The sequence below is a fragment of the Microcaecilia unicolor genome, chromosome 5 (genome assembly GCF_901765095.1).
Source record: "Microcaecilia unicolor chromosome 5, aMicUni1.1, whole genome shotgun sequence".
NCBI lineage: Eukaryota > Metazoa > Chordata > Amphibia > Gymnophiona > Siphonopidae > Microcaecilia > Microcaecilia unicolor.
The window spans coordinates 183,966,431-183,980,460 of NC_044035.1; the positions used below are offsets into that span (position 1 = coordinate 183,966,431).

At 44.2% G+C, this 14,030-nt stretch overlaps 1 protein-coding gene across 1 annotated transcript in view; it reads left to right on the forward strand.

Annotated features, from left to right (window-relative positions):
- Nucleotides 1-7,175: 7,175 nt before the first annotated feature.
- Nucleotides 7,176-14,030, forward strand: part of LOC115470454 (C-factor-like) — a 69,635-nt gene continuing 62,780 nt past the window's right edge. Inside the window, exons 1-2 of the mRNA XM_030203646.1 lie at nucleotides 7,176-7,461; nucleotides 9,402-9,453. Of these exons, the coding sequence (XP_030059506.1) occupies nucleotides 7,315-7,461; nucleotides 9,402-9,453 (199 nt within the window). The 5' untranslated portion in view covers nucleotides 7,176-7,314. The remainder of the gene's footprint in view (nucleotides 7,462-9,401; nucleotides 9,454-14,030) is intronic.

Sequence of the window (14,030 nt, forward strand, 5' to 3'; positions counted from 1 at the left end):
ATGATCCCAAACAATTAACTCTATGAAGAAATACAAAATGTCAAAAAATAAATATGGCTCTTCACCTCAATGTTTGATAACTACAAAGGCAGTCAATATAGTGAAAATTGTCACACATAAAAAGGTCCATTCTTCAGCTGCCCTATTGATTGTCCCCCCCACTGTTGGATTGATCAAGATAAGTCTATTTTGGGCTCTTATTTGAATTATTGATTCGTTATTCTGGACATTTAATGTTAGCCTTTTTTGGGGGCACATTTAAGCACATTATTTGTGGGTTTGTTACACTACGGTGTGCAGTCTTTTTTAATAATCGTGGAACCCGAGGATGTAAGTTCCATTTGACGGTTTATGTACTGCAGCGGGTTAGACCTTCTTTGGGTCCTACAATCGCTGTTATGCAGTTTCCAGCACTGGTTTTTGCATTACCGTCTTAGTTATACCGAGGGTCCACTTATTTTACAAAAATATTGTTTATGTGTGAAAATTTCCACTATAGACTGCCTCTATTGTTGTTATCAAACATTGGGGTGAGGAGCCATATTTATTTGTTGACATTTTGTATCTCTTCATAGAGTTAATTATTGTTTGGGATCATATGCTTTCTGCATCGGCCCCTCTGTAACAAAGCAACTGTATAGCCGTGCACCCTTATGCTGGCATGTGTACTATGTATGTCCCTTTTCCCTCAATAAAGATATATATAAAAAAAAAAAAAGCAACTGTATGGCTGAAGTTGGTTCACCAGGCAGGAAGCTCCAGGACTCATGTTAATATTTATACACAGCTGCCAAGACTTGGGGGGGGGGGGGGGGGGGGGGGGGGGGGTGCAACAGGAGCCTACTGTGTGTCTGTAAGCAAAGCAAAGTTATGCAACTGCCAGGCTAGCTGAACATTAACAATTTCCTCATGTGCTCTTATTCTGTTCTTGCAAGCGCAGGCCCAGAATGTGGAAAATTTGTTCAACCATGCTTGACAGTAGTTGGGAAAAACAAACAAATCTGCACTGATCTCTGCTGTTGTTACTGGGGGAGTTACCTAATCAATCATCCAGTCCTGGGGATTGACTTTCATATGATTTCAGTAGGCTAAACTATAAGCAAGTGTTGCCAGATGGCAAAAAAATTTCCCGCCCAATTTGTGGCCAAAATTAGCCCAAAGTTAATATTCATGAGGAATCGTGAATATTCATGAAAAATTATGAATATTAATGAGGAAATTATGAATATTAATTAGGAACTCGAGAATATATATATATATATATATATATATATATATATATATATATATATATATATATTTCAAATTACATTTCTATTTGAGTAGATTTTAAAATTAAGCAAGCACTTAGCTTAAGTATCAAGATCCTGACAGGAAATGCTGAGGCAACAGGAACAGGATGCCGACTGAGGGAGGAACAGAGCACCTGAAAAAAAACAGAAGTAGAGCACCTGCCCTTCTATACATGTGCATTTCCCCCTCTCGGTCTCCCCCTGCCCAATATCATGTATCATGCACCTCTGCTCTCCCTCTTTGCTCCTGATGCAGGTTGAAATACTATCACCCTAATCATAAACTGAAGCAGCAGCATCATAATTAGCATCAAACAACATATATATCCAGCAGCATTACCACCACAATATGAATATAATCAACATCAGCATCATAATCAAACCAGCAGCATTAGTGTCACTTTTACTAGGAGAAAACAAGAAAATTCACATGCTAGGCTAGGGTGTCCCCCATATAACCAGCCAAATCATCACAGACATACCTAAATCTGCACTACCCAAGTTGCAAAGGCCTCAAATACAAAACAACCTACGCATCCAGTTTTTCCTACATGGGCACACAACTGTTGAACGCATTACCAAAAGCCTTGAAAAGTATGAATGACCACCTAAACTTCCGGAAAACACTGAAAACCAACCTGTTAAAAAAGGCATACCCATGATACCCGGCCGATCCAACATAAATACCCAAACTATGCAACACAAGAAACTAAGTACACTGTATGGACATAACATAACTCTCCCGTGACTTGATCCCTTAATGTGGCTGTACCCACATGAACTTTACCCTACCACAACATCACTCTGTATTTGTTTACACCAGCCTGCAAACGCTACCCCGGAAGGAACTATGTAAGCCACATTGAGCTTACAAATAGGTGGGTAAATGTGGGATACAAATGTAACAAAATAATTAAGTCAAAATAAATATAAATATTTTGTTTCATGCTAATAAGTAAAGGTGCGAGGAGGACTACCTAATGGTTAGAATAATAGACTGAGGACCAGAAAACATGCTGTTTCAGGCTCTACAGGGCAGAGACTCATGGTACCTATAAGTAGTTGCACAGTGCCATAGGAATGCTTAAATAAACAGAACCATAACCCATGTGAAAGAAAGAAAGAAAAAAAAAAACATTCAGCACAAATAAACCACTTAAGAGACGCACTTCAATGCACATAAACAATGCTTTTTAAAGAAAAGCTCTGATGGTACAATGAAACTACTGCACAACAGGAGAAATGTTTTGGACAATGGTCACATGTAATACATATGTTAAACAGCGTGACATAGAATCAGAAAAGGAGTTCTTTCCAGCTCACAACTTGCGGAAGAATCCTGTGAGCCTGGTGTTCAGTCAGGAGATTATGAAAAACAAAATCAAATTACTTCTCTCCCCTCCCTCTAAAAAATGAGGCTCATGCTTTTGTGTTCCTAATTTAAAACTATCAACCCAGGCTATCTCAGTAGCTTCATACAATTAAAGCAATTTCCTGTTATTCAATGAGAACCAGATCATATCAAATCTTGTTTGGCATCCCAACCCACGTTCTTTATATGGTTTACAAAAAGAATAAAACAGCTAACTTTCAAAAAGCAAGGTTAAGCAAATTTGTTATTGTAAATAAACCGTTCCAAAACTTTTAAAGCTTCACACTGTTTACTACTACTACTACTACTTAACATTTCTAAAGCGCTACTAGGGTTACGCAGCGCTGTGCAATTTAACATAGAGGGACGGTCCCTGCTCAAGGAGCTTACAATCTAAGAGACAAGTGAACGGACAGTCCGATAGGGGCAGTCAAATTGTGGCAGTCTGGATTTAGTGAATGGTAAGAGTTAGGTGCCGAATGCAGCATTGAAGAGGTGGGTTTTAAGCAAAGACTTGAAGATGGGCAGGGAGGGAGCTTGGCGTAAGGGCTCAGGACGGTTGTTCCAAGTATAGGGTGAGGCGAGGCAGAATGAGCGGAGCCTGGAGTTGGCGGTGTTGGAGAAGGGTACAGAGAGGAGGGATTTGTCCTGTGAACGGAGGTTACGGGCGGGAACATAGGGGGAGATGAGGGAGGAGAGGTAGTGAGGGGCAGCAGACTGAATGCATTTGTAGGTAGGAAGGAGAAGCTTGAATTGAATGCGGTATCTGATAGGAAGCCAGTGAAGTGACCTGAGGAGAGGGGTGATATGAGTAAATCGGTTTTGGCGGAATATGAGACGTGCCGCAGAGTTCTGAACAGATTGAAGGGGGGGATAGATGGCTAAGTGGGAGGCCAGTGAGGAGTAAGTTGCAGTAGTCAAGACGAGAGGTAATGAGAGCATGGACGAGAGTTCGGGTGGTGTGTTCAGAGAGGAAAAGGCGAATTTTGCTGATGTTAAAGAGGAAGAAGCGGCAAGTCTTGGCAGTCTGCTGGATATGCGCAGAGAAGGAGAGGGAGGAGTCAAAGATGACTCTGAGGTTGCGGGCAGATGAGACGGGGAGGATGAGGGTGTTATCAACTGAGATAAAAAGTGGAGGAAGAGGAGACGTGGGTTTTGGTGGAAAGACGATGAGCTCGGTCTTGGACATGTTCAGTTTCAGGTGGCGGCTAGACATCCAGGCAGCAATGTCGGATAGGCAGGCTGATACCGTTGCCTGGGTCTCAGCGGTGATGTCTGGTGTGGACAGATATAGCTGGGTATCATCAGCATAGAGATGATACTGAAAACTATGAGATGAGATCAGGGCGCCCAGGTGTAGATTGAGAACAGAAGGGGTCCAAGGACCGATCCCTGGGGAACACCAACAGATAGGGGGATAGGGGTGGAGGAAGATCCATGAGAGTGAACTCTGAAGGTGCGGTGGGAGAGATAGGAGGAGAACCAGGAGAGGACAGAGCCCTGGAACCCAAATGAGGACAGTGTGGCAAGAAGTAAGTCATGATTCACAGTGTCAAAAGCGGCGGATAGATCAAGGAGGATGAGGATGGAGTAATGGCCTCTGGATTTGGCAAGGAACAGGTCATTACAGACTTTAGAGAGTACTGTTTCTGTCGAGTTAAGAGGGCGGAAACCGGATTGAAGTGGATCGAGGATGGTATGAGAGGAGAGAAAATCAAGGCAGCGACTGTGAACGGCACGCTCAAGTATTTTGGAGAGGAAGGGTAGGAGGGAGATGGGGCGGTAATTGGAGGGACAGGTAGGGTCAAGTGATGGTTTTTTGAGGAGAGGTGTGACTACGGCGTGCTTGAAGGTGTCAGGGACAGTTGCAGTGGAGAGAGAGAGGTTATGACAGATGGAGGGGGTGACAGTATGAGAGATGATGTTAAGTAAGTTGGTAGGGATGGGATCAGAAGAGCAGGTGGTGGATTTCGATGAGGAAAGAAGGCGAGCGGTTTCCTCCTCGGTGATGACAGGAAAGAAGGAGAAGGAGGCCTGGGTTGGTTGGGTGAGGGAGAGGGTTGCAGGGTGAAGAAGAGATGGCTTGGTTGTGAACTCAAGGTTGATCTTTTGCACCTTGTCGCGGAAGTAATCAGCCAGTGATTGAGGAGAGAGCGAGGGTGGGGTGGGAGCGGAGGGCACTTTGAGGAGGGAGTTAAGGATGGAGAAGAGACGACGGGGGTTGGAGCTGAGAGAATTGGTCAATTGGGTGTAGTAGTCCTGTTTGGCAAGGAAAAGGGAGGAGTGGAAGGAGGATAACATGAATTTGTAGTGAAGGAAATCTGAATGGGTGCGGGATTTCCTCCAGAGGCGCTCCGCAGATCAGGTGCAGGAGTGAAGGTGACGGATGCAAGGGGTCAGCCAGGGCTGGGGATTAGTACGCTTTGTGGGACGGGAGGTGGAAGGTGCGAGGGTGTCCAGAGCAGAGGAGAGAGTGGCAGTGTAAGCGGAAACAGCCATGTCGACAGATTCGGAGGACATGATGGAGGGGAGGAGATTAGAAATATTAGAGGATAGGGTGGGAGGGTCGATAGCCTGGAGATTCCTGGAGGTAGTGGTTAGAGTTGGACGGGGCTGAGGTGGGGGGTGAAGAAGTGTGAAGGTGATCAGGTGATGATCCGAGATAGGAAGAGCTGAAGTGTGGAAATTGGAGGGGGAGCCGGAGGAGGAGAGGACGAGGTCAAGACAATGGCCGTCTCGGTGAGTCGAGGCGGTGAAGCATAGCTGGAGGTTGAAGGAGGAAGTTAGAGTGAGGAACTGAGAAGTGTGAGGGTCAGACTGGTCATCAACGTGTATGTTAAAATCTCCGAGAATAAGGGACGGAGATGAGGGTTCAAGAAAGACGGAAAGCCAGGCATCGAAGTCGGTGAGGAAGGAAGAGAGGGGTTTATTAGGGGGGTGGTAAATGACAGCCACTCTGAGTGGTAATGGGTAGAATAGCCGGATGGAGTGAGCTTCAAAGGATGAGAAGCAGTGAGACTGCGGTAGGAGGAGGGGTTGGAAACTACAGGAGGGCGAGAGAAGTAGCCTGACGCCTCCACCGTGGCCAGCTGGGCGGGGAGTGTGGGAGAAGACATAACCTCCATGACAAAGGGCCGCGACTGAGGCAGAGTCATTAGGGGAGAGCCATGTTTCAGTTAGGGCGAGCAGTCTGAAGTCGTATTCCTCACCTAGGCTCTTACTGCATGTTTATGAATATCACTGCAAGGGAGATTTATTTTAATAAGGGTAAAAGTGTTTGTGAGAAACAGACCGTCTCCTTGAGAGCTTGGGCCTAAGGAAAAAAATCAGTAGGGATCTAAGGATTTTCTAGGACAGGGGTGAACCTTTTTTGGTTCCCACACCTGCTTCCTAAACCACATGTCCACTAGTGGCTACATGTGTCACTATTAGCTGCTAAGTGCTAAAATGTCACTAAAATTGCATCCACTATTACACTAAATGGAGGAGGATCCAGTTTATGGTAGATTCGATATCCTTTGCTGAAAGCCATATTACCTTGATGAAGAGTTAAACCTAAAACAAGAACAAAGCAGTTACGGCGCCATCCAAGAAACAGCAAGTCACACGCATTCGACTTCCCTCAAGAGTACTCCTCTTCATACGGGACCGGAGACCCCTCCTCTCCTGCAGTCCACCACCTCTCCTTTGTCCCGTACATCTCCTTCTCTCCTCCCCGTGCGCTGTCAGGCACCTGTCCTCCATTCTCAACCTCTCTGATCCCATGTCCTATCTTCCAATTCATGTTTAAGCCGTCAATGACCTGCCCCCCCCCCCCCAGTTTTCCTGCTCCGACGTTGGCTGTGTGGCTGCCTGCTGCTCATCGTCTTCTCTCTCCAGCGGGGATGGGGGTGGGACGCGGCCGCTGCAGGCATTTAAGAGAAGCCTGCAGCCCGCCTCCGCAGGGCTTCTATTGGAGTCAGACTCGGAGATGTCTGTCGGACCAATAAACCCCGTGCTGGCGGTGCCGCGGGAAAACCGCCCAAACCCGCAGCTTGGCCGCCAAAATACCGCCCAATTTCCCACAGCCCACGAAAATTTCCCGCAGCCAGTCACAGAAAACCGCCCAATTGGGTGGGGAAACCGCCCATCTGGCGGAGCAAACAAAGTAGCCCAACTGGGCGTGAAATAGCCCAGTTCTGCTTTCAGGAATATTAATTTCCCTTCCTTGGCAATGTGTATTATGTAATGATTGGGACTTACTTAAATATGTTACTTGCCTGTGAAAATAGTTATGTAGGTGCTTCTCTAAATAAATGACAAAGTCCCACTTACTGGTCTTGAAAGACAAGTTAATGATCTTGTGAAGGGAGTGCATAAACATGAAAATTATTTACTTTAATGCTGCATGAAATGGTGTTGATCTGTTTATTTTCCTTTTCCATTAAAAAAAAAACAACTAACTATAAATGTAGAAGCAGAATTTTTTTTTTTTTTTTGGCACGGTTCAGGGAAAGAGTTTACATGGAGAGTGGGAGGAGGCAAACTAAAAGCCTTAAAACTGCCAAGCAGCAGAGGAAGCTACAATTCTTCCTACAGAGAGCAGAGGGACAAGAAAGAGCGTGAGACAGAAAAAGTGAGGTAGACTGTGATATTAGCAGCAGAGTGAGAATGGCAGGGTCAGTGCCTCACACATTCTTAATAACTGGTTGCAATCGTGGCATTGGACTGGAACTGGTCAAACAGCTTCTCACAAAGCCCAATCCGCCAGAACGGATTTTTGCTACTTGTCGGAGTCCGGACACACTTCAGAGTCAGGTAAGAAACTAATTTTATCAGTCATGTGCACACAAGGAACCTAATGATTAGTGCAGCAAGCTGAGAACCAGAGAAGCCCAGTTCAAACCCCACTCATGCCACCTTGTAAGAAGGAAAATACCTACTGTACCTGAATGTAAGTTGCCTTGAGTTATTACTGATAAAAGTTCTGTGCAAAATCCAAAGTTCTTTCCCTCCCCCATTTGCTCTAGCTCTCATCCTGTAACTTACCTTCTCTTCAAAGTCACAACAGACATCACTAGCCATGTAACTGTAGCTTTAAATACATGTATATAACAGGGAATTAGGAAAATATTTTCACAAATAGGGCTGGCTCTAGGCTAACTGGCCTTTTCGGCAGTATTAGTTGTGGCACAGTTCAGTAGCAGTCCCTTTTCTCTTTTTCCCCCACCCTCTGCCTAGCACCATCATTACCTCTGCTCCCTCTCTTCTTCCCCTTCTTGCATAATGTGGAAGGGTACAAAGAGGAGAGGGAATGCCAGTGCAGGTCATACATACCAAAAGCTGGCTCAGATTACTGGGCAGAATGCCCAGAACATCACAGTATTGTTTCATACTGCATGATATAGAATCTGCACTAACATTTTTACAGACAGAAGTTTCATATAATATGAAAATGTGCAAAACACAAAAAAATATCACAAGTTGATTTAATTCAGCCCTTGTGGGGAGGGGGGGGTGTCTGTATGGGGTATGTGTGCCAGTAGAAAGGGGGGGGGGGCTGGAGAAAGTTGGATGAAATGTGTGCCGTGGGTGTTGGTGGACAGAAAGATACGGTGTGGGTTTGTGCCAAGAGAGACCTTGGGAATGAACAGAACTAAGATCTTGTTGGGAGTTAGAGAGAGAAAGAACTGTGGAAGGCAGAGAGGTACTAGAGAGTAGAATATTTCAAATAAAGTGTGGAGAATTTTCAAATATTTTTTGCAGGTTCCTCCTGCCCTTGCTGCTTATGCTGTTTGCCCTATCAAAGAGCCCATAGGGCATTTGTCTGAAGCTACTGCATTTCAATTTAGGATATAACCAACTTGAGTGTTACATTCAGAAATTTTGTCCTGGGAGAATTGAAAGCCAGAGGGGCAAAGTACATATGTACATTTCCTTGAAAGCTTTGTGCCTGCTAAATAGCAGGTAGACCATTATATTTCCATGAAAATAAGCTATAAGAAATTGGATATACTTTGTGGGATCTTCCAGGTCCTTGTCACCTGAACTGTTGGGAGTCAGGATGCTGGGTTCTGGAGACCATCTGATTCAGCAGGGCATTTATGTTCTTATATTCGGGTATAAAAGCATTCTATCTTCAGTGGGATAATATTTACAGCAGAATATGCATATATGATAGGGAAAATATTCAGGGGTATAAGCAGGCAGGAGAGGCTCCTGGCAGCTTAAACCACAATCAGTGGGCAGGGAGGGAATATTCAGCAGCACTTAACCACACAGTGCTGCTGAATATCCCCCCTGACTGCAGCAGCAGCAGCAGCACTGTCTGTTTGGTGCTAGGGTGGTCTGGGAGTGGAGTTGGGGAGAAGCTACTAGTTATGCAGGCACCAGCCATGTTTAGTGCTGGTGCTGGTGCCCACTTAACTAAGTGGACCCTATCTTTGCCTGCTTAGCTATCTATAAATCTAGGTTCATTGCTAACCCAGATATTCATTGCTAGTACCTGGACATGGCCTGGCATTGAATATCCAAGTGTAATTCACTGACTGCCATTGACTGAATTTTGGGAGGAGGGGTTCTTTTTTCAATGTCACTGAAGCCCACAAAGGAGACCCATGCATGCATCTGTTTTACTCAAGCACGGAGTCATAACATTATCCCCAGTATGTGTGTAAGGGAATATAGTAACTAAGATAACAATGTCTATAATTTTTAGAACTCCACCCATATCTTTCTTTAACATTTTTATATTTTAGGAACTGACAAATTTGTCTGCGAAATATTCCAACCTTTCAGTCATCCAACTAGGTATGTGCCACCTCATTCTCCTTCTTTAATTTCTTTTTAACTTCTCTCTCTCTCTTTCTGTCTCCCTCCCTTCTATCATCCCCCCTATCATCCATCCTTCTCCTGCTCCCACCCATCTCTCTTTCTTCGCTTCTTGGATTTCTTTCTCGAGTATTAAATATAATCACAGAAAAAGCAGAGAAACAATAACTTTGCAATAGTATTCAGAGATAGTATTAAACCTTGCACCAATTACTACTACTACTACTATTTCGCATTTTTATAGCGCTACAAGGCATACGCAGCACTGCACAAACATAGAAGAAAGACAGTCCCTGCTCAAAGAGCTTATAATCTAATAGACAAAAATAAAGTAAGCAAATCAAATCAATTAATGTGTACAGGAAGGAGGAGAGGAGGGTAGGTGGAGGCGAGTGGTTACGAGTCAAAAGCAATGTTAAAGAGGTGGGCTTTCAGTCTAGATTTAAAGGTGGCCAAGGATGGGGCAAGACGTAGGGGCTCAGGAAGTTTATTCCAGGCGTAGGGTGCAGCGAGACAGAAGGCGCGAAGTCTGGAGTTGGCAGTAGTGGAGAAGGGAACAGATAAGAAGGATTTATCCATGGAGCGGAGTGCACGGGAAGGGGTGTAGGAAAAGACGAGTGTGGAGAGATACTGGGGAGCAGCAGAGTGAGTTTATTTATAGGTTAGTAGAAGAAGTTTGAACAGGATGCGAAAATGGATAGGGAGCCAGTGAAGCGACTTGAGGAGAGGGGTAGTATGAGTAAAGCGACCCTGGCGGAAGACAAGATGGGCAGCAGAGTTTTGAACCGATTGGAGAGGGGAGAGGTGACTAAGTGGGAGGCCAGCAAGAAGCAGATTGCAGTAGTCTAAACGAGAGGTGACAAGGGTGTGGATGAGGGTTTTGGTAGAGTGCTCGGAAAGAAAGGAGCGGATTTTCCGGATGTTGTAAAGAAAGAAACAACAGGTCTTGGCGATCTGCTGGATATGAGCAGAGAAGGAGAGAGAAGAGTCAAAGATGACCCCAAGGTTTCAAGCTGAGGAGACAGGGAGAATGAGAGAGCCATCAACAGAAATAGAAAACGGGGGGAGTGGGGAGGTGGGTTTGGGGGGAAAAATGAGAAGCTCAGTTTTGGCCATGTTTAATTTCAGGTGGCATTGAGACATCCAGACAGCAATGTCAGACAAGCAGGCTGAAACTTTGGTTTGGATGCAAGGTGAGATATCAGGGGTAGAAAGGTAGATTTGGGAGTCATCAGCATAGAGATGGTAGGAAAAGCCATGGGATGAGATTAATAAACCAAGGGAAGAAGTGTAGATAGAAAAGAGGAGGGGACAAAGAACAGAACCCTGAGGTACGCCGACAGGCAGAGGGATAGAAGTAGAAGAGGATCCACCAGAGTGAACACTGAAGGTGCGGAGGGAGAGGTAGGAAGAGAACCAGGAAAGGACAGAGCCCTGGAATCCAAGTGAGGACAGGATATTGCAAAGTGCTGTTCTGAAAAATAAGGCTGTACTGTTCTCAGTTGTTATATTCTGAAGAAAACCTTTGGGGTAAGATGACGCATCTGGTCCTCCATGGCAGGGGCGTAGCTATGGGTGGGCCTGGGTGGGCCCAGGCACACCCAATCTCGGCTCAGGCCCACCCAGTCTTTTGCGACCTTCTCCTCGACGATGACAGTCTTCTTGCAGCGGCGAGCGGGCGGGCATAAAACCAGCAAGCAGCCAGGCTCGACTCTGTCCTTTGCTTCCTGCCCTCTCTCAGTGTCCTGCCCGCCCGAAAGGAAATGACATCAGAGGAAGGCGGGGCACAGAGAGAGGGCAGGAAGCGAAGGGCGGAGTGGAGCCTGGCTGCTTGCTGCTTTTACGGGCGCCCGCCGCTGCGACTTCGATGTACTGGGATCCCATATTCCACTCCCTGGCACTTCAAGCAGGTGGCTGGGGGACCTGGCCTTTTTCCAGCCTCGATGTTTTCTTCAGCTTTATCTGCATTCATTGACTAGTGTTCTTTCGAGAGCTCACTGGATTTTAGCTGGTAGGTGAGTTAAGCATGATGTATTTATACTGTTTAAAAAAGTGCAAGGGTATTTGCCCCCGCTCAACTACTTAACAGGGGTCTTTAGCTTGCAGACTTTCTGCTTTCTAATTTTCAAATGGATAACTGTTCCTTTGAAAATTTGCTAAAATCCGTGTATTAAAGAGCCCGAAACTATGGGGATGACTGAAAATATTTCCAAAATGGGAAAAATCTTTTAGCGCCTCTGGACCTGGTTTATTTTTTTTTCTGTAATGCACATAATGGTCACAAATATTCTGTCCCTTTACATTTCAGATATATTGGTTGATTTTCTATATTTGATATTTTAACCTAGGTAAATGTAGCATATTTTTTTTTATATTTCAATTTGTTTATTAATTTTCATTTTTAACAAGAATACACTTGTTTTGAAATACAGCAATAATTGGTTAATCAAAGTGTAGTAACTCTTCATATAAACAATAAAGCAAGAGAAAGTATTAACATACTTTTCAAAATCTTATCAAACAGAATATTCATGCTTCCTTAGACCTCATTTAAATCATGAGGCAATCAGAGTTAGGGAAGAATTTTTCATTTCTATATACAAAAGAAACTTGGTGGCATAATACTCCCATTTACTTAAACTGTTTACAATTGCTTAGAATCTAGAAATGATTTAAGACTTTCTGGTGAATAAAAGGTATATTTAACCTGACCCAGCCTAACTAAACATTTACACGGATAAGCAAGAAAGAACAACCCTCCTATCTCCAAAGTTCTTACTTTCAAAGCTAAAAAGGCTTTCCTTCTTTGCTGGGTCGATTTTGTAACATCAGGGAAGATTTGTACTTTTACCCCACCAAAAGAAGTTTGTAAATTTTTAAAATAGAGTCTCATAATATTATTCAAGTCCTGTTCAAAAATGAAAGAAACTATCAAAGTTGACCGCTCTGCTTTTTCATCCACTGTAGATTCTAGTATTGCTGAAATATTTTCAAGGTCTAAATTAGCTTGTAATTCGTCTTGTTTTTTCCCTTTCTCTCCTCTGGGATTAGGAATATAGTAAATCTTATTTACAGGCGGCATCGCTTCCAGGGGCATTTTTAAGACTTCATTTAAGTATCTTTTAAACAAGTCATAAGGATTAATCCCCGGGAGTTTGGGAAAATACAACAGACGCAAGTTTAATCTTCTGTTAAAGTTCTCAATTTGTTCCAACTTTCTTCTAATATCTGCATTGTCTTTAACCAGACCAAATTTAAATTCTTGGAAAGAATCTGCTTTATTCTGAAGATCAGTTACTTTTTCAGCAAAATCTGTTTTTAACTGGTCAACTTTAAAATTCAATTCTTGGAATTTTTTTTCAAAAGCACTCACTTCTCCTTATGTTCGTTGTAGTGTCGCATCCATTTTATTCAGCATTGTCCATATCATTGCCAGATTTACCTCCTTCGATGTTCCTATTGATCTTTCTTCTGCTTTCGGCGACTTCCCCGAAGTTTCCCGCCCCTCACAAACAGTTTCGCCCGCAACACTTCCGGTAGGGCGTCTCTGCTCGTCGGGCTCCGTCGCTGACGCCGGGCATGGAGGTTTCTCAATTGCAGGTGGAGAGAGAGATATTTCTTCGCCTTGCAGGGCCTCCGCTTCCCCAGAGAACCCTGCTAAAGGCTCCGTATCTCCTGTTGTGTGGGAGACTGGCACAAAAAAACGCCCGATTCCCGACTGAGGCACCGTAGGAGTCGAGGTAGGTGGGGGAGCTACCCGCGTTACCCCTTTTCGTTTTGTATGTGGCATTCTGCCTAGAAGTATTTTTTCTGCCAAATCGGGCTCAGAGCTGCTTTCCGTGTGACTTACTATGCCGCCATCTTGGATCGCCTCTGATGTAGCATATTTTAACGTCTACCGCATTGATTCCCAAACCTGTCCTGGAGACTCCCAGGCCAGTCAGGTTTTCGGGATGTCCACGGTGAATATTCCTGAGAGAGATTTACATTCACTGCCTCCACAGCATGCGGGTTTCTCATGGATGTTCATTGTGTTGTGTCATGTGTTTTTCATGTGTGATCAAGGTGCAGTATTCTGCTAGCGTGTAGTATTTGCAGCCCATTTTGTTTTGCTTTTTTTTTTAAGAGGTAGTGTATTGGTGTTTTAGAGCCTAGTGTAATTACAGTTCTGCCTTTTCAAGCATAAGGTTGTAGCTCATCCTGTCCTTGGAATTAATGCTGTTATGGTTTAGTAAGGATATGCGTGTGTTTTTGCACAAGTTTGTGTATAGCATTTTGCAGTGGAGAGATTGTGGGATAATGTAATTATATTTAAAAATATCAATTTTTCTATTAAGTATGTATGTGGTTATACTGATGCAGGGCAGCTGTTGTGCAGACTACTTAGAAATCCATCATCAAGTGAATTCTAAGGCATTATTTTGTAGGATCCCAAAAGACACTACTCATACTTATATAGACAGTGCGTGCCCACCCATATTAGCTCTGGGCCCACCCAAAATCTCAGGTCTGGCTACGCCACTGCTCCATGGAGAGGTCAGAATCCAAAATTACTT